At 39.2% G+C, this 21,958-nt stretch overlaps 1 protein-coding gene across 3 annotated transcripts in view; it reads right to left on the bottom strand.

Moving 5' to 3' along the window:
* The window catches only part of NLN (neurolysin), a 110,879-nt gene that overhangs the window by 58,736 nt on the left and 30,185 nt on the right, over positions 1–21,958 (bottom strand). For 2 of the 3 annotated variants that reach the window (XM_033179713.1, XM_033179712.1), the window contains exons 2-3: positions 11,445–11,704; positions 7,003–7,151 (exon numbers count right to left, since the gene is read on the bottom strand). In XM_033179713.1, coding sequence (XP_033035604.1) covers positions 7,003–7,151; positions 11,445–11,704 — 409 coding nt within the window. The remainder of the gene's footprint in view (positions 1–7,002; positions 7,152–11,444; positions 11,705–21,958) is intronic. The other variant, XM_033179714.1, reaches the window with a different exon arrangement.

The raw sequence follows: 21,958 nt of genomic DNA, 5'->3' as shown, positions 1-21,958 counted from the left end.
AATACCATTGCATTTAGTTATGCAACAGGTAAGCTGTGCAAAAAATTACTCTTTTGAATTTTGTGATAAACAATTTTTTCCAGTTTTACCACTTATATATTGTACAGTTTTGCTTCTTTTTGAGCTTTATAAAGTATCATATTGCATGCAGTATTCTGCAATTTCTTTCCTTTACTTTTACTAACATTCAACTATAGTGTTCCATGTTGTTATACTTATTTATTTTAATGCTATAAAATATTCCATTGCATAAATGCACCACAATTTATAGATCCATTTTCTTGCTGATGGGAATCTGGGTTGTTCAATATTATCTTGCACAAATGCAAGGGTATCTCTAGGTAAACACTGAGGTGGGAGTGGGAGGATGTGCTAGGTTGTGGAGAATGTAAGCTCCAACTTTCTAATACTAAGTTTTTCTCCAACTTGGTGATGAATCAGTTACACTCTTAGAAGCAGTGCACAAACATTCTTGTTGATCCATATCCACAAAGATAACTTGGCATTGTTGGTTTTCTTAATCTTTGCCAATGTTGTGAGTGAAGAATGGTAACTTATTATGATCTTCATTTGCATTTCTCTGATTACTAATAAAGTTGAACATCTTTTCATACATTTAATTGCTATGTGTGTTTCCGTTGAAATATTTCTTCATATCATTTGCCCATTTTTCTACTGGGATGTTTCTTTGTTATTGATTGTAGTAGTTCTTCATCCTGAATGCATCACTAGTTTAATATTTTGTAAATTTATTTTCTCAGTATTTGAACTCTTTTTACCTTTCCTTATGGATAGAAGTTATTTTAACATAGTCAAGTTTATTAGCCTTATATTTTGTAGTTAGCACTTTTTGCGTCTTAATAAATATATCCCTGCCCAGATGTCATAAAGATATCTTCCTGTACAGGATCTAGAAGCTTTAAGCTCCAGCCTTTTGTGACTTTAATCCATTAGGAATTGCTTTTCAGTTGGTTGCGAGGAAGATATTCAATTTTATTTTATTTTTCCAAATGGGTAACTTATGTCCCAGCAATTACTGAAGGCCTATTTTCTGGATCTGCCACTAACTGCTTTCTCACTTTAGTTTGATGAACATTTACTGAACGATTGCTTTTGATCAGGCACTCTGCCAGAGGTGCAAAATAGAATCAAACATGATACCTCCCTTCCTTGAAGGGTTTAACAAACAGTCTACATGGTTTCTGGCAAGCACTTACCCACCAGTGATGTGGCTCTTGGAAAGTTATTGTTTCTGAGCTTCAGTTTCTCCACTTACATTATAAAAAAGCCTACCTCATTAGATTGGAATCAAGGTTATATGAGTCATATTGCTATACAAATGTAAGGCAGTCTTAGTAGTCATACACTGGGAGAGAGAAAAGAGGACCACAACACACTGGTTAGTCTTACCCTCTACTGTAATTTCTTCCATCCATTTAGTCAACAAATTATTTGTTTTGAAGGTTTTAAAAACTTTTTTGTGGGTATACGGTAGGTGTATATACATTTATGGGGCACATGAAATGTTTTGAGACAGGCAATCAATACGTTATAATCACATCACAGAGAATGGGGTAACCCTTCCCTCAAGCATTTATGTTTTGTGTTACAAACAATCCAGTTGTACCTTGTTATTTCCAAATGTACAATTAAGTCATTATTGACTATAGTCACCCTGTTGTGCTATCAAGTAGCAGGTCTTATTCATTCTATTTTTTTTTCTTTTTTTTTTGAGACGGAGTCTTGCTCTGTCTCTCGGGCTGGAGTGCAGTGGCTGGATCTCAGCTCACTGCAAGCTCCGCCTCCCAGGTTCACGCCATTCTCCTGCCTCAGCCTCCCAAGTAGCTGGGACTCACAGGCGCCCACCACCTCGCCCGGCTAGCTTTTTGTATTTTTTTAGTAGAGATGGGGTTTCACCATGTTAGCCAGGATGGTCTCGATCTCCTGACCTCGTGATCCGCCAGTCTCGGCCTCCCAAAGTGCTGGGATTACAGGCTTGAGCCACCGCGCCCGGCCTATTCTATTTTTTTTTCTTTCAGTTCTCATTAACCATCCCCACCTCCTCCCCTATTTTGAAGGTTTTGAAACATGACTGCTAATTAAATGATACTCCCCAGACTGAGATGTGGTGTCCCTTGAATCTGGGCAGAATGCAGTGACTTGTCAACCAATATGGTATGGCAGAAGTGATGTCATGTGACTTCCGTGACAGGTCATAAGCGCAAAGTAGCTTCTATGTGGCTTGCTGGAACGCTCATGTCGGAGCACTGAGTCTCATGAAAGAGGTCCTACCATCCTGATACCACCACACTGTAAGGAAACCCAAATTAACCCACACAAATGGACCACATGGAGACGCTCTGTGCTATGGACTGAACTGTGTCCTTTCAAGTTCTTTTGTAGAAGCCCTATCCCCAGTGTGGCTGTATTTGTAAATAGGCTTTTGGCAGGTAATTAAGGTTAAATGAGGTCAGAAGGGCGGTTCTTAATCTGACAGGATTGTGGCCTTTTAGGAAGAGAAGAAGAGTTCTCCCTGTCTCTCTCTCCCCTCGACCTTCCTGACCCCCACCTCCCAACCTGTACCATGTGCACACACTGAGGAACGGCCAGCAGGGAAGGGAAGCAGCCATCTGCAAGCCAGGAAGAGGGCTATCACCAGAACCCAACCATGCTGGCACACTGATCTTGGACTTGCAGCCTCTACAACTGTGAAAAAGCTAATTTCTGTCATTTAAAGGATTCATTCTATGGTATTTTGTTATGGCAGCCCAATCTAACTAAGACACTGATATCATTTGTCTGTGGCCCAACCAAATCTCATCTTGAATTGTAATCTGAATTTTAATCCCCACGTATTGAGGGAGGGACATGGTAGGAGGTGACTGGATCATGTGATCAGTTTCCCCCATGCTGTTCTCATGATAGTGAGTGAGTTCTCACAAGACCTAGTTGTTTTATAAGTGTCTGATGCTTCCCCTGAGCTCACTCTCTCTCCTGCCACAGCTCCAATAGGGCACTGCCTAGTGGAGCTGTGAGAAGAGGGCTACTGCCCTCCAGACTCCAGAATGGTAGATCCATGACAGCTTGCACCCTGCACCTGGAAAAGCTGTAGGCACTCAACACCAGCCTGTGAAAGCAGCTGCAGGGGCTGTAACCTGAGAACCACAGAGGCGGAGCCACCCAAGGCCATGGGAGCCCACCCCTTGGATCAGCGTGCCCTGTATGTGAGACATGGAGTCATAGGAGATTTTGGAGTTTTAAGATTTAATGACTGCCTGGCCAGATTTTGCACTTGCATAGGGCCTGTGGCCACTTTGTTTTGGCCAATTTCTCCCACTTGGAATGTGAACATTCACTCAATGCCTGTACCCGCACTGCATCTTAGAAGTAACTAACTTGTCTTTGATTTTACAGACTCATAGGCAGAAGGGACTTGCCTTGTCTCAGAGCATACTTTGGACTTAGACTTTTGAGTTGTAGGGAAAAGAAAGAAAGATCAGACTGTTACTGTGTCTATACAGAAAGAAGTAGACATAAGAGACTCCATTTTGTTCTGTATTTGAGATGCTATCAATCTGTAACCCTATCCCCAACCCTGTTCTTGCAAGAGACATGTGCTGTGGTGGCTCAAGGTTTAATGGATTTGGGGCTGTGCAGGGTGTGCTTTGTTAAACAAGTGCCTGAAGGCAGTATGCTGGTTAAAAGTCATTACTATTCTCTTAATCTCAAGTACCCAGGGACACATACACTGCGAAAGGTCGCAGGGACCTCTGCCTAGGAAAGCTAGGTATTGTCCAAGGTTTCTCCCCATGCGATAGTCTGAAATATGGTCTCGTGGGAAGGGAAAGGCCTGACTGTCCCCCAGCCTGACACCCATGAAGGGTCTGTGCTGAGGAGGACTAGCAGAAGAGGAAAGAAGGCCTCTTGGCAGTTGTTGGCGGTTGAGATAGAGAAAAGCATCTGTCTCCTGCCCGTCCCTGGGCAATGGAACATCTCGGTGTAAAACCCGATTGTATGTTCTGTCTACTGAGAAAGGAGAAACCGCCTTAGGGCGAAAGGTGGGACTTGCTAGTGCAATGCTGCTCTTTATGCACTAAAAAGTTTTATGAAGATGTTTGCATATGCATATCAAGGCACAGCACTTTTCCTTAAACTTATTCATGTCACAGAGATCTTTATTCATATGTCTTACTGCTGACCTTCTCCCTACCATGATCCTATTATCCTGCTACTTCCCTTTTTTTCTAAGATGGTAAAGATAATTATCAATAAATACTAAGGGAACTCAGAGACCAGTGCCGGCGTGGGTCCTCTGTATGCTGAGCGCCGGTCCCCTGGGCCCACTTTTTCTTTCTGTGTACTTTGTCTCTGTGTCTCACTTCTTTTCTCAAGTCTCTCGTTCCATCTAACGAGAAACGCCCACAGGTGTGGAGGGGCAGGCCACCCCTTCATGAGTTAATGCTGGAATGAATTAAGACTATCGGGGACTGTTGGGGAGGCATGATTGGTTTTGAAACGTGAAAAGGACATGAGATTTGGGGGGGGACAGGGGTGTAATGATAGTTTGGCTGTGTCCCCACCCAAATCTCATCTCAAATTGTAATCCAAATTGTAATTCCCACATGTCAAGGGAGGGAGCTGGTGGGAAGTGAATGGATCATGGGGTGGTTTCCCCTATGCTGTTCTCGTGATGGTGAGTGAATTCTTACGAGATCTAATTGCTTGGTAAGTGTCTGGTGCTTCCCCTGCGCTCTCTCCTGATACCATGTAAGACATGCCTTGCTTCCCCTTCGCCTTCTGCCATGACTATAAGTTCCTAAGGCCTCCCAGCCACGTGGAACTGTGGCAATTAAGCCTCTTTCTTTATAAATTACCCAGTCTCAGATACTCTTTATAGCCGTGTGAAAATGCACAAATAGAGATACCCCTGAGACTACATGAATAACGACAGATGCCTGAATAGTTTCTACCTACTTCAACCCTAGTCACCACTGCCTGAAACCACACGTCAGACCCCAAGTCAGAACTGTCCAACTAATTCGTTTCAGAATTCTTGATCCACAGAAACTGTGAGAGTAAAGAAAATGATTGTTGCTATTTCAGGTCACTAAATTTTGAGGTAATATGTTATGCATCAATAGGTAACTGGAGCCCTTATTGCATGAAGAATTATGAAAAGTAATTTCACTTTGCTATGTATTAATTTTAAGTGGAAAACAGAGCTAAAATAAAATTTTATATCCAATTGGGATAATATATTTGATTATTATATACATTATTGGTATCTTGGGAATATTATTCAGAGCATCCTAATTATAATAGAGCAGGCCTGAAATTGCTGACATCACATAAATTTAAGATCCTATTTATCCAGCCTAATGAGGCCTTTATGTGTGGATTTTTTGTTTTCTTTCTGAGACACAGTCTCACTCTGTGACTCAGGCTGGAGTGGAGTGGCACAACCACTGCTCAGTGCAGTCTCAACCTCCTGGGCACAAGCAATCCTCCCACCTCAGCCTCCCGAGTAGCTGGGACTACAGGCACTCGCCACCATGCCCAGCTAATTTTTCTATTTTTAATTAATTAATTAATTTGTATTTTTTTTTAGATGAAATTTTGCTCTTGTTGCCCAGGCTGCAGCCCAATGGCACGGTCTCGGCTCACTGCAACCTCTGCCTCCTGGGTTCAAGTGATTCTACTGCCTCAGCCTCCCGAGTAGCTGGGAATACAGGTGCTTGCCACCACGCCCGGCTGATTTTTGTGTTTTCAGTAGAGACGGAGTTTCACCATGTTGGCCAGGCTGGTCTCAAATATATGAAATTTAAAAGTACTCTATGACAAAGAATTTAAAGTGACAAACCTTTCATATCTTGGTAACATTCATAAGAATCACAGAATGTGAAATAAAAAACATTATTCCAAATGAGAACTTAGAAATCATGATGAAAATAGGATTAATCAAAGGAAACTAGAAATTCTAGGAAAAATTCCAAATTACATAAAAAAAAAAATAGAACAAGAAAGAAAAGTAATTTGGGGATGAAATAAAATGGGGATACTAAAAAGGCCATGATTCAAATCACATAGAATAACTGTGGTCAAACGGAGCAAGAAGAACAATTTAGCTAATTAAGAATAATCATAAAGTTATTTTCATAAGTTACTTTCATCAGTTATTATGAATTATATGATTATCAATTACAGGATGAAAAATGCATGTTTGATATGAGAAAATAAACAGGATATACACCTTACATATCTAAATCTTGATTACACATTGTATAATGAGTTACAAATTAAAATGCCATTTAATTTAAAATATTTCAATTCTTGTCATGGTCTGCTAAAAAGGAAAAAAAAAATTGGGATTCTGCAGAAAGAAACATGCAAAATTAAACAAACAAAAAAAATGCCTGGAATTTTAAAACTGTTTTTTTCCCAAACAAATTGCTGAAGTGTCATGAAAATAAAAATTGAAAGCAAGGCATGATGAAACTGCTAGGAGGCAAATCAACATTGGTGAAAAGATCAAAAACACTTGGGCAGACCCACCTAGAACATTTATCTATAATTTCCGCAAGTCTTCAAAAATGTAAGGATGACAGACAGGAATGACTGGCATACAGCATCAACAGTATGTCATCAATATTATGGTTCCCAAACCACAAGATATTTAAGATAAACAAGTTGATTCTATTTGCTTCTAATTGATTTGGTCTAAGATAACCCTTACATGCAACCATCAAGTTCATAATGTTGTTAAAAAGCCTTAACTTTACAGATGTTCACTCTTCTACATTTGGTCTTTAATTGAATGGAATTAGCAGCTCAACATAATCTCAATGATACAATTAACATTATGTAATACTATATAATGCCCATTATGGTATGATAATCATTGGAAACAAAATCTAAGAAAATCTAGTCAGTATGTTTTATTGATGATTGAAGGTTCTTTTTTGTTGTAGTTTTCCCCTCTTTAAAGGGATTTATACCACTTACCTGCAAACGAACAATTCTCTCAAATATATCTCCTCTCATGCTCATCTCAATATCAAAACGAGAAAGTCTTTTGTCTGCTTCTGTACTTGCTGCTCGTACTTCTTTGTCAGAGGATACATGCTGGGGAAAGTCTAGCATGGTCCTTTCCACTGCGGATGGAGACCAAAATATTATCACACAACAGGACTTGTCAAATCATTATTAAGCCAAATACCTCATACCCAGTGGATTCTCATGCCAATAAAAGTTTTATTTTATTTTATTTTATACTCTCTGTAAAAGTATTCTTTTACATTTAATATATAATTTTAAATGTATACTTTTAAATGTATACTTTAAAATATGTAATTTTAAGTGTATATTTTTAGGATTTAATATATAATTTTATGTCTGTCGGTTAAGGAAAGAATGGCATAGAAAATTTTGAAATTTAATACAGCACTTATTTAAGTGATAATGGTTAACTCTATGGTTGCAATATGTTTACTTCTAAGGCTACCAAGAAAAAGCATCTAATGCAGGACTTGGCTGTTCCAGTTGGCATCATTATGAACGGTAAGGATGTGAGGTGAGCACTTATAGAAGTACACTGGGGTATAATTTTTTTTTGAGACAGGGTCTTGCTTTGTCGCCCAGGCTGGAGTGCAGTGGTGCAATCACAGCTCACTACAGCCTCAATTTGCCAGGCTCAAGCACTACCCTCCCGCCTCAGCACCCTCCTTCCCCAACACCACTGAGTGTCTGGGACCACAGGCATGATCCACCACACTCAGCTAATTTTTATATTTTTTGTAGGGATGGGGTTTTGCCATATTTCTCAGGCTGGTCTCCAACTCCTGGGCTAACGTGATCCTCCCACCTCAGCCTCCTAAAGTATTAGGCTTACAGGCGTGAACCACTGCATCTGGCCTGAGGGTGTAATTTATCAACTGGGAATGTAGGAAGAGAAAGACACAGATACTGAGGCATCTTAGGAGCTGGGATGGGGAAAGGGTACATAAAAAGATAAAGACTCCATAGAAAATCTAATCAAAGCAATGGACCCTACTCCAAATGCACACATACATAAAAACATTCAAAATTCCAGATAATTTCAAAGGATTCCCAGAAATCTAAGAGGACACATCCAGTAAGTAGCTAGACATTGGAGACATTCCTGTTAAATAATAATGATAATTTAGTTTGGTTTAATCTTCATACATTAAAGTTGGTTCTTGGGTTTTTCATCAATTTCTATTTTGACTTTAATTGGGTAAAAATCTCTGATGTCAGTGAAATAACCAATACTATACAACAAAAATAAGTATGGGTTTATAGTGATGGTTGTGCTATGCTGTGAAAAGAAGTGAATTTTTATTTGATTAACTTCAGTATTGTGAAGGTATTATAAACAGTAAAATTTCCATATGATCTCTAGGAGACAGTAGAGCTATCCTTTATACAGCAAGAAATTATGCAGTTAAACAAACTGCCTCACTCATATCAGTCCTCTTAAAACATTGTTACAAATAAAGCTATTAGAAATACCTGCCACAAATATCAGAATTAATCCATAAGGTATATTTTTGAAATATCAAATTATGAAATTATACTTTTAGGATTTAATATATAATTTTATGTCTGTGGGTTAAGGAAAGAATGGAATAACAATTTTGAAATTTAATATAGCACTTACTTAAGTGATAATTGTTAACTATATGGTTGCAATATGTTTACTTTTAAAAATTAGCTATAAAACGGTGGCTCGTGCCTATAATCCCAGCACTTTTGGAGGCTGAGGCAGGTAGATCACCTGGAGTCAGGAGTTTGAGACCAACCTGGCCAACACGGTGAAACCCTGTCTCTACTAAAAGTACAAATTGAGCAGAGCGTGGTGGTGCATGCCTGTAATCCCAGCTACTCGGGAGGCTGAGGCAGGAGAATTGATTGAACCTGGGAGGCGGAGGTTGCAGTGAGCCAAGATTGTGCGACTGCATTCCAGCCTGGGCAACAGGAGTGAAACTCCGTCTCAAAAAAACAAAAAATAATAATAATAACAATAAAATAAAATAAATTAGCTATAAAATGTATTAAGAAGGAATAAAAATTGCTCAAAAACTTATATAAGTAACATCAAATGCAGGAGCCTACAATTAGAAACATATTCTTAAACAAATAAAGATGCTGAAAGCCATTTCCTTCCTTTGCCACAAAGACCTGGAACCAGATTTATGCTCTCACTGCCAAACTACAGACAATGCTGATGCCCAGTGCCTGACACTAGACAAACAAGGTTTCAACAGCTACTGTGAGAGGCATAAAGGACTCGGAGAATATGCCCAGATAAGAGAAAGTTAGTTTTTAAGAAATCTATTCCCAAACTCAAAATATTCCATAATTAACCCACAAAAATAAATTTATAGAGGAGCAAGAACAAATATCATAAACTTGAAAGTATGCTGAAAAGATCTATTATTGAGAGAAAAACAATTTAAAGTAATTATTTTTAAAAGATTTTGTTTGAGCCAGTCATGGTGTCTTACATCTGTAAGCCCAGTGCTTTGGGAGCCATGGCAGAAGGATCACCTGAGACAAGGAGTGGGCAACATACATGAGACCAGCCTGGACAACATAGTGAAACCCCATCTCCACACAAAATGTAAAAATTAGCTGGGCATGGTGGAACAGGTCTGCAGTGTCAGCTACTCAGGAAGCTGAGGCAGGAGGATCTCTTGAGCCCAAGAGTTCGAGGCTGCAGTGAGCTAGGATTGTGCCATAGCACTCCAGCCTGGGTGACAGAGTGAGACTTTGTCTCAAATGCCTAAGTTATGGGTTGCTATACCATCTTGACCACAAGTGACTGAAGAAGTGAGCACCTGAACCAAGGACAAACCACATCCATGACGGTACACGCACATGAAGTCGCCAGCTGGAAAAGCTCTGCTGAATAGGGACTAACTCTATCCCTTTGACTTTGACTAATGAAGACAACCAGATCCTTTTATTTAGGAGTTTAAATTCAAGACGTGTAATAAGATTGAGAAGCCATTAATGAAAGTGAAGCAGTTGCTGGTAGGAGCAGAAACTGAAACAAATGCTGAGATAAGAGAAAACAGCCAAGTCCTTTTTACAGTGAAACATAGAGAATGAAGGGATGGTGGGGCAAGGAGATGACCAGGTCACTAGGGCTATGCTGGATTCTGAAAATCTTTCAAATTACAAAATGCACACGAATGTTTACGATATCCAGTTCTGCAGCTATCTTATATTCTCTTATGAAACCTGGATATACAGCCAAGATTGTCTGTCATAATCATTCTACAAAATATGTCCAACCCTTAGAGGTAACCAAAGGGAATCTTCATTCCTTATAACTTGAAGGGTCTAATATGTTATAAAAATAATGTATGTCAGGGCAGAAAATAGAGAAATACATAAAGAGGAAAGTAAAAATTAGCTATAAACCCATCACCTGATACGTTAAACATTCTGATGATTAATCTTATGTGTTAACTTGGAGGGTGTTTTTGATGAGATTAACATTAGAGTGATGAGCCTAAGTAAAGTAGACTGCCCTCTATAATGTGGTGGCCAATATCCAATCAGTTTAGGGCCCAAAAGACTCCCTGAACAAGGGAGAATCCTCCTGCAGTCTCCAGACTTCAGCACTACTGGCTCTTCTGGGCCTCTAGGCTACTGGCCTTTGGACTGGAGCTGGAACATCAGCTCTCTTGGGTCTCAAGCCTACCAGCCCACATGGAGATTCTGGACTTTCCAGATGCCTTAATCATGTAAGCCAATTCCCTATAATCAATCTATCAATCGATCTCTCTCTGCCCACACATACATATATTTACATATATATACTTACACACACACACACACACACACCACACACACACACCCTATAGGTTCAATTTCTCTGGAGAATCCTAACAAAACCATTGATAAAATTTGTTTATTTTCTTCCAGTTCTTCTGTGTCCTTTTCCCCATGTCATTAAACACTGCCTGTAAACCATGATTTTAATGGTTATACAGCATTACAGAGGATGGATGTTTCATAATTTATTTATCTAATCTATTGGTTGATACTTGGGAATTGTTTCTAAGCCTATGATATGACAAGAATACCTACTTATACATAAATTGATACATGAATTTTCCATATATATGAGTATTTTCTTAGAATAAATGTCTAGGTGCGGAATTAACGGGAAAGGGTATGAATATCTTAAAAGTTCTGACACGTTGTCAAAATGCTCTCCAGAAAGCAGTGTAATCAGTGTACATTTTATAGCACCTTCGCCAACATAAACAATTTTAAAATCTTACATAATTAAATTTTAAGCAATTATGTAAAAATCAATGCTTGTAAAACTGGAAAACTGAAAGAGAGAAAGCATGAAATGATTTAAGATGTCCACAAAGTGGAACACTGATATGCTTCTGCATCTGACCTACCTATATACTTTACTTCTATATCTGCCAGTGCCTGCAGACAGTTCTCATAAGTTACTTCCTCAATACCGAGCATTCCAACAGCATCGTACACCTGTTTGGTCTGCACAATGAGCTCCTCAGTTCTTGTTTTAATTTGCTCTGGTGAAAGATCCCATCTTAAAACATTTCTGCCAGCCACAGTATAGGAAGACATTGCCTGAAGAGGAGACATCACTTCTCTTCCTAATGTCATTCTGAGTAAATTCCTGGAACCACCAACTCTAAAAAGAATCAGAAAAAGAATAAGAATTAGGGATTTCTGTTGGTCCAAAGTCAACATATGAATGCGCATTATAAAATTAAATTTTAAAATAACTTTTTTTTTTTAAAAAAAAGCAAATACTTTCAGGTGAACACATATGCACAAAACTAAGTAATCTTGTATTTTCTATTTTTCTTGCATAATTACATAGTTTTAATGAAATTTGTATAATTCAAACACTGAATTGTTTGTGTAATTAAATCATAAAGAAAAACAAAGTCAGGTGTTGAAGCTATAATAATTTTCCTTCATAAATTAAATCAGTAATCTTCCCTCTCTCTTTTTTTTAAGACAGGGCCTCATTCTGTTGCCCACGATGGAGTGCAGTGACATAATCATAGCTCACTGCAGCCTTGACTTCGTGGGCTCAAGTGTTCCTCCAACACCAACCTCCCAAGTAGCTGAAACTACAGGGATATACCACCATACCCAGCTAATTTTAAAAAATTATTTGTAGAGATGAGGTCTCCCCACATTGCCCAGGCTGGTTTTGAATTCCTGAGCTCAAGTAATCCTCCTGCCCTGGCCTCACAAAGTACTGGGATTACAGGTGTGAGCCACTGCACCTGGCCAGTATCTTTTTTATTTTAATATTTTTCCAGTGCTAACTTCCACCTACTATGTACATAGACTCAAAAAAACCTTGCAAGTTTAGCAAGGAAACATTAAAAACTTCTCCTCCTATACTGAACATCAATTTTTTTAACCAAAATTTCATGCAAATTAAGAATGACAATTTGAATTTAAGACTTGGAAAATAAACTCTGGGATAGCTATGGCATTATCCTAAAAGAAAAAAAGAAAAAAAAAATTGTTAGGAATAATGATACCAGTCTTTACTCCCTTAAAACATTCAAACTAGTAATACTGATGCCATGTTTCTCTGTCTATACACACATGCACATATATACATAAATATAAGTATATATAATTTTAGGGCTTATAAATAAAAATGCTATATTTAGTAACTAACATTTATTGTCTATTCAGGCACGGTTCAAAATACTTTCCATGTAGTAACTCATTCAGTCATCCAACAACCCTCTAAGTTATATACTGTGGTTAGTCTTGTTTTACTGAAGAGGAAACTAAAACACAGAGAAGTTAAGTAACTTGCCTAAAGCCATGCAGCTAGTTGCAGGGTCACAGGTAGGATTAAAAGCCAGGCAGTATGGATCCAGAACCCATATTCTTAACCACTATGCTAAGCTTCATTTCTATTATCTTACAGGACCCCAAAACAACCTTATAAGGTAGGTAGGGCATTACTGTATTCTCTTCTAATAAAGCAACTGAAGCCAGAGACTAAGTGACTTATTTAAAGTCATTCATCCAGCTAATACTTATGAGCATGTACTGTATCCAGTTTGTGACAGACAATGGGGATAAATGGCAAATTGTCTTAGACCCTGACATTCTATCATAGTAGAAAGGACAAATGAATAAACATGCAATTATACTACACTGAGATGAGTGTTATGACAAGGGTAAGCAGAGAGAACTCCAAAAGAAGGGAACTCCATTCTGGTCTTAGGGCAGGGCGAATGTGTCAAGAAAGATTTTCTAGAAAGAGCAACAAGCAAACCAACATTTGAACAATGTATAGGAATTATCCAAAGGTAATGCCATGAGGGGAGAGAAGGCTGAAAAGGTAAGTAGAGACATTTAGCAAATGAAGAGCCTTGGGAATCATCAGAACCTCTAACCTTGGCCAGGCATCGTGGCTCATGCCTATAATCCCAACATTTTGGGAGGCTGAGGCAGGCAGATTGCTTAAGGTCCAGGGTTCGAGACCAGCCTGGGCAAAATAGTGAAACATTGTCTACACGAAACATTAAAACAACACTAAAACAACAACGACAACAACCAAAAACTCCCTCAAACATCCAATCTTATTCTGAAGGCAATTCGAGAGCTATAGAAGGGTTTTAATCAGGTGAGAGATACCAGATTTGTGTTTCAGAGAAATTGCTCAAATTATGAGTTGAAAGGTTTGTAAAAGAGATCATTCAAGAGAGAAGTTGTTCTTGGGGCTGTAATTGGGGCTCATGATTAAAGTATACAAAACTAGGAAATAGGGGGAATCAGAATGATTTAAAATATATTCAGGAGTTGGGCTCAATAGGACTTGGTACTGAATGGATGGAGGTGGTGGAGGTGAGAGAGTCAAGAGAGTCAAGGGAAAGGAGGCTTTTTGGGGGAAAAAAGAGAAACTCAATTTTGGACATGTCAAATTTGAAGTGGCTAAAGAACATGTAAGAGGAATTCATTAATATTAAGTGGTAATCGTATATATAGGAGTACCCAAGGGAGTTTGTAGAGAAGAGAAAAGCATTGGGGCCCTAACTCTAATATGATCACTGAGGTAGAAGGAACATTAAGCCAAGATGGGTTCTAGGAAGTTGTGACAAGTAAGCAGTGAAAACAGTACCAAACATACAGATGTTGAGAAAAACTGAAAAGTCTTTGTTGAATACAGCAGCAGAATGCCATTCACGACTCTGGCTAAAGCAGTGTCAGGGGAGCAGCAGGCGTATAGGTCTGACTACTATGATGATAGTAAGGAAGAGGTGAAGAACTGGAGAGAGTGTGCACCTAGGCAATTCTCTGTGGATTTGGCCATGGAAAGAAGAAGAGCTAATGCAGTGTAGCTAAAAGAGGATGAGACACAGAATAGATAACATTTTTCACATAGGAGAGACCTAAATACTGATTTCCTCATCTTACTCTCCATAAGAACTCATGTCCACATACTAGTTGATGCTTACAACTTGAGGCTGCCAGGCTATTTTCTAATACATTTTCACATTTCTTCTTCCACCAGTTGAGTTACATACTAACTAATGGTTAAGCCTGTTGTTCTAAAACCTGTTTATGCCTGTTACGCTTATTTTCATGTAATTTAAATATATGACTGATTAAATGTATACGAAATTTAAAACCTTATTTCTGGGATACGTAAAAGGTTTCAGAAATACTTTAAAAAAAGAGTTACAAAAAAAATCAACTCCCACAAAAAACTTGTCCTTTTGAAAGATTGGGAAAGGAACTGTGACAATTCAGAAGGCTTCTGAATTCATACTACTTGTATGTTTCTTATACTCATGTTCCACTTTCGAGAAGCTGAAACTGGAAATCAAAGATGATGCATTATAGGTGTAGTTTATACAAGGACAGTGAGAAATGCCAATCAAATCATTTATAGTTAACAAAAGGCCTTGGTTTTAGATCAAAAGATTTGGGAATAAATATGTTTTAAATTTGCACAAAATATTTAAGAAATTTATCATAGTTATGACACTACTTGAAACCACCTTTTTTAAATTACATTATTAAGGTATTTAGAGAGACTGAGCTCCCTACAGAGATAGGAAGAAATGGAATATAAAACATGAGCAATGTTTTAGAAAAACTATAGTCTCAGTAAAATCATTAAAACAGTAAAATGGGAGTAGTCAGGTTATAGTAAAAATGTGAGATATTTGAATTTAAGACCTCAAGGATTAAGCAGTTTCTCTGCAAGAGTGTAAAGAAACAAGTCTAGTTTGGATAAATTGCCTATGTGAACACTGGAGTCAGCAGGTTGACGGTGGATCCTGGAAGGAGAAAGGAAGACTGAACCAGGAACCCGAGTACCTGAAGAAGGAACTCCCAGCTGACTGGGGGAGACAACATGAGCAGGATATAAAATGGGAAAACCAGATCATGAGCTTTAAAGGTGTTTTTACACAATGAAGAAGTGCTGGACATCACAGTGGTTGCAGGGGGCCTCTGGGGGAAAAGATACTGATCTTTCCTCCTTACTTTCTGGTATGGGGTGTGGGAGGAAGAGGGATGCATGGGAAATATTTTTGTAAGGGTTCAGTGGATTTTAGGAAAGGTCAGGAAGAGAAGGGAAGATCCAGGAAAGACTACGAAAAAGTGGAGGAGTTTATTTACCATAGGACAAGGGTTCCAGAAATAACAATGGAGAAGTCAGTACAGTAGATGGTTAGATACACATTGGTTATCTAGCCATTAACCTCTTCCCCTACCTAATTATATGCACATCTTCCTGTCAACACTCACACACCCCCAACACAGTTCATGTTCTTTGAAGGTAGCTGTCCCTGCCCTCAGTACTCTTGCTTGGAATGCTGTGAGAGAAGGGGTCTCATTCCCACTAAGTGTGAGTACACTTGTGTCCTTGATTGCAGCTGGCAGCCATCCTATGAGAACGAGCAGAATCTGATTTATGATAAAACAGACACTTTGAATGGCAGAATAAAGGAAGGAAACCAAATATTTAAAGACACCATAGAGCCCATAGATCAACTAATTGTAAAGCCTGACCGTTCCAGTTATGAGTTAGTAAGTCCCCTCTATGGTGAAATCAGTTAGAATGGGGTTTTATATTATTTGCCTCATATAGGATTCTACTGATAAAGGAATAAGTATAGGGAGAAACCAACAGTATGGAGGTCAGAGTACAAGAAATGGCAGATGAGTAGAGGGTCTTACATACTTGGTGTTGGTGCAAAATAATAAAGATGTGAAGTTCAGGATTTATACAGTTGGCTGAAAATTTCCAAAATAATTATTTCTGCCAACAGAGGCCACTAAGAAAGAGTCAGTTATGGCCATGACAGGCTGTACTGTCAAGGAAGTCCCAGCATACGTAAAAAGGCTGGCCCTGAGATGACTGAGTTACAGGAATATTAAAGAGAAGAACGATGACGAAAACATAGGACATATCCATCTTAATACCTTGTTCTTTTCACCACTCCTCTTAGTATAAACCAATGACTACAGATAAATTTCTATTAATACTCAGGTTTCTTTTTTTTTGGAGACAGAGTCTCACTCTATCGCCCAGGCTGGAGTACAATGGCGTAATCTCAGCTCATTGCAACCCCACCTCCCAGGTTAAAGCGATTTTCGTGCCTCAGCCTTCCGAGTAGCTGGAATTACAAGCTTGTGTTACCATGCCTGACTAGTTTTTTGTAGTTTTATTAGAGACAGGGTTTCACCATGTTGGCCAGGCTGGTCCTGAACTCCTAACCTGAAGTGATCCGCCCTCCTTGGCCTTCCAATGTGTTGAGATTATAGGCATGAGCCACCATGCCTGGCCTATTACACAGTTTTAAAAGAAAATTACTTCAAGCATTTCACTGATAAGATGACCTTCATTGGTTTTCATCTATTTCCTAACATTTACTGGAAGATTGAGTGGTCACAGCATATCTGATTGTTAAGTTCTATTTCGTTTTTAATTGACACATAATTGTACATCTTTATGGGTAGAGTGTGATGTTTCAATACACGTGTACATTGTGTAATGATCAAACCAGGTTAATTAGCATAACTATCACCTCAAACACTTGTCATTTATTTGTAGTGGGAAAGTTAAACTGATAAAGATGTCAATATCTCCATCTTGACTGGACACATATATGTTTTATAGCTTCCAAGGCAACTAGTGAAAAGCTATTTCTCCCTTAATGTAATACTATTCCCTGAACCTGGAAGGGCTAAAAAGACAGAAACAAAAGTTAGAAATCATGATGTCATGGGTCAACTAAATATATTAAAATTTGTATCTTAATACTTTTTTTCTCACCTTCTGGGATTTTACCTTAATTCTTTTCAGGATTCATAATTCTTGTTACCAAAGAAAAGGAATGGTGACGGGGAATGCCTTATACTTCTAACTAAAACATTTTGATCTACTGAGTACTTTCTGCATTATCTCTGCTTTTCCTCTCCCATCTTCATTTTGCGGAGCATCCCTCTTCTTCCCCCCTTTGTTACATTTTCAAGCTCACCCAATGCTTTGGATGCTGGTACATTGATCTCGTCTTCCCCTTCCGTGCCTCTACAGTCCTGGAAAGAACTGCACCTGGGTGGGAACACCAGTGCAACTGTAGTCATCCAGTAGCTGTGCTTGTATTCTTGAGAATCTGGTGAAGATTTTTCTCTGACTTTTTGCAGCTAAGAGCTACATAAGTCAAAAGCAGACAACCGGCATGAGCCTGTCTTTTCCTACAGCAGTTATTATGTCTAGTAATTTGAAAATGAAAAAGTAGATCAAATCTGAGATTCCAGTTGTCTAATTAAACACTATATATTTTTTTCCTACTACAAAATTCCAGGCTCTTTATTATTTCTGTCTCAATCATCATACCTTCTTCATCATCTCTGTTTTCAAAGCACTTTTCAAAACATGACCTTTGTGAATTTTTTTTTTTTTTTGAAACAGGGTCTCACTCTCTCACCCAGGCTAGAGTCCAGGTGGCGTGATCATGGCTCACTGTAGCCTCAACCTTCCAGGGTCAGGTGATCCTCTTACCTGAGCCTTCCACATAGCTGGGACTATAGGTGTGCATGACACCTAGCTAATTTTTTGTACTTTTTGTAGAGATGTGGTTTTGCCATGTTGCCCAGGCTGGTCTTGAACTCCTAAGCTCAAGCGATCCTTCCATCTCAGCTTCCCAAAGTGTTGGGATGACAAGCATGAGTCACTGCAACAGGCCAACCCTGTGAAATTTCTAACCAAGAAATAATACAGAATACCATACTAGAATTGATAGGAAGGTGCATTTGCTAGCACTGTAATCTCCTATGTCCAAAATAATATAATAATAATAATAATAGTGTTTAGGCAAAGGAAGAAAGCTGAATAAATTTTGACAGAGATCATCAGGTTACAGAATTTCATTTGGACAAATGAGTATGCCATAGTTATTCTGAGTTAATTATTGCCTTGAGACTTTTGTAAAATATTTTATGGAATGTACTTTCAGAAATGTTGATTTATGGGGTTCATTTTCTTTTGAAGCATAGTTTGAAGTCCTCTACTTCCTCTCATCAAGGTTTTCACCATTCCAGTTCACCCAGATCTGAGCTTCTACCACCTTTCATCTGTGCCATTCATTTTAGACATTTAAATTACTGTCATCACCTATTCAATTAGTTTGTTTTATATTCTAAATGAAACTAGGACTTTCTCAAGCACAATGGCCATTGTACATTTCTTTCATCACAAACTCCCACCCCAATGTACTGCACACTGATGAGCAGACAGATGTTCATTATACACTTGAAACAAGATGGGACAAATATGGCAAAAACATTAAAGCAACACCATCTTCCCTCATCATCACAAGTAAACATTCATACAGGGAAACACATTTTATTAGAGCCAGGGCTATGGTGAAACTATATTATGTAAAATTTTACAACTTCTACCTCCTACCAATTTACATTTTTTCCATCCCTTTCCCTGTCACCATGTCACAGTGTTGTACTACATGGTTGGCAGGACATTTCCAGAAATTTGTGCCAATTCTTTGAAACACTTGGCAAATATTCCCAGTATTTGCTTTGCAACTAATGTTTCTCTACAAACTGCTCTTGAGGTCTGCATTAAATCAATTCCCCCTCAAGACTGGAATTCCTGTATAAGTTTAATTATTTCTCTTGTGTAGTTACTACATCAGAAACACTCTAATCCTGATTTCTACTATTCACAAAGTTGTCTTTCTAGCCACTGTTTTGACTAAATCACCCCTCTCCTCACAACTTCTCAGGCCATAGCTCAAGTCCAGGGTCCTTTCATCAGAGCATATAGGACTCCTTTATTTCTGATTTCTGCAATGCCAAAGCCCAGCTACACACCTCACTGAGGCTTACCTGTTTCTCTTTTTCTTTCTCCTTCCTTCTTTTCTTTCTTCTTTCCTTGTTTCTCTTTTTTTCTGTATTTCTCTCTCTTTCTCTTTACTTTTTTAAAAGACAAGGTCTCACTCTGTTGCCCAGGCTGGAGAGTAGTTGTGCAGTCATAGCTCACTATAAACTAGACCTCCTGGACTCAAGCAATCCTCCTGCTTCAGCCTTCCAAGTAGCTGGTACTACAGGCGTGTGCCACCACATCCAGCTAATTTTTAAATTTTTAATAGAGATGGAGTCTTGCTATGTTGCCCATAGTGAGCAACTCCTGGGCTCAAGCAATCCACCCGCTTTGGCTCCCAAAGTGCTGAGATTACAGGCATGAGCCAACGCTCCTGGCCAACTTATCTATTTCTTCAGGTACTTAGTCCATTTCTTTCTTGAAGCCTTCAGCCAAGCAGCACATTATCCACTAGACCTGTGCAGTCCAACACAGCAGGCACATGTAGTTATTTAAATGAATTATGAGTAAATAAAATAAAAAATTCAGTTTCTCAGTTGTACCAGGCACATTTCAAATATCCAATAGCCACTTGTAGTAAGTGGGTACCACACTGGACAGCACAGATAATGTTTTCACCACTGCAGAAAGTTCGAATGGACAGCACCGACTGGACGATCTCATTCCTGAGATTCCACGTGACAGCACATGTACGCCAAGCAGCCCTGCCTGTGCCCTTCCTTGGGTACCCTTTCTCCTTTCCACTCACAAACCAGGTTCCTAGGTGTCTTCTCTGGAAGGAACAAAGGACAGAGAAACAGAGGAAGGGAGAACTCATTTACTGAGTAGGTCATGTGTGCAGGGAGTGTTAAAACACTCATCTAATTCTCACAACGTAGAGAAATAAGGAGTAAGTGCTACTTTCAAGAGCACAGTCTGGCAGAAAAGACTTTCAGTTCTTTCCATAGGGAGCAGGGCCAAGGGTATTGATAATATGATCAGAATATAAAAATGGTTTTTCCACAAGACTGTTTAAATTTCATGTCCTTATTATTTTATAAGGGAGAATTAATCTTATTCACTGACTGAGCATACTAAGATAGAAGTCATAAAAGTTTACCTAAAGGTTTCTGGTACGAGACCTTCAACACAGCAAATATTTGTGAACTTATTGCTTTCTCTGTGCTCTGTGTCCTTTCACAGCATACATTCTGCCACTGTCCCAAAGGTTCGGCATCACCAGTTGGTGAAGCTCTCCCATCATGCCAGTCTCTTTCTCCGACACTCACCCTTGGCCCTATATCCTCAACCTTGTCACAGGGCACTGGCTTTTCCGCTTTGTCTTAACTGTAACTTGGATTCCTGGTGAATGCACTGCCTCTCCCATGAAGTGCACTCACATTTTCTCAAGTTCCTCACACTAGGAGGCCTTGACACAGGGTAAACCTCTCCTTGATCCTCAAAGGGGTGTACAAATCATTACTGCACTACAATTCTAATCCTCTGAGGCTACTGTCTTCCTGCTACATCCCTTATTAACTCTCTTTGTTGCTGTCATTAACTAAACTCTTTGCCATTTTCTCACATTCACCAAAGAATTAGCTCTACAGTCCCTGTATTAGTCTATTTTCATACTGCTATGAAGAAATACCCAAGACTGGATAATGTATAAGGAAAAAGAGGTATAATGGGCTCATAGTTCCACATGCCTGGGGAGGCCTCACAATCATAGCAGAAGGCGAAGGAGGAGCAAAGTCACATCTTACATGGCGGCAGGCAAGAGAGTGTGCGCAGGGAGCTGCCCTTTATGAAACCATCAGATCTCATGAGACTTATTCACTATCACGAGAACAGCACAGAAAAAATCCACCCCCAGATTCGATTACCTCCCATTGCGTTCCTCCTATGACACATGAGGATTATGGGAGCTATAATTCAAGATGAGATTTGGGTAGGGACACAGTCAAACCATTATCAGTCCCCGTCTAAAGTTCCATAATCATCCCAGGGAGACTCTAAGGGTGGGTGGACAAGGCTTACCACTCCCTTAACTTCAGTTTCTTTTCCTTTTTTCTCTTTTCTTTTTGGGACAGGGTCTCATTCTGTTGCTGAGGCTGGAGTGCAGTGGTGTGATTATAACTCACTGTGGCCTCAACTTCCTGGGCTTAAGCACTTGATCCTCCCATTTCCCTAACAGCTGGGACTACAGGCATGCACCATCATGCCTGGCTAATTTAATTTTTGTAGAGATGGGGTTTCGCTATGTTGCCCAGGCTGGTCTCACATCCTGGGCTCAACAATTCTCCCACCTTGGTCTCCCAAAGTGCTGCGATTACAGGCATGAGCCACTGTGCCCAGCCAACATCACTTCCTTAATCTATTTCACTCCAAGAACCTTTGTGTTTATTCTTCTTACCACCATTTGAAGATGCTCCTTGGAAATCATAAAGTCAGCTATTCCACTGCAATCACAACCTTCTATCTTTTCAGCTTCCATTTATCTACTCTCATGGTTCTTAGTTTTCTATCTCCCTTAAAACTCCAGTCCTTTAATCCCTCTATTTTCTC

This window comes from Trachypithecus francoisi, unplaced genomic scaffold (genome assembly GCF_009764315.1).
Source record: "Trachypithecus francoisi isolate TF-2019V2 unplaced genomic scaffold, Tfra_2.0 Lachesis_group2, whole genome shotgun sequence".
Classification (NCBI taxonomy): domain Eukaryota; kingdom Metazoa; phylum Chordata; class Mammalia; order Primates; family Cercopithecidae; genus Trachypithecus; species Trachypithecus francoisi.
The sequence above is the reverse complement of the archived record's forward strand: the minus strand, read 5'-3'. Positions and strand labels throughout refer to the sequence as shown.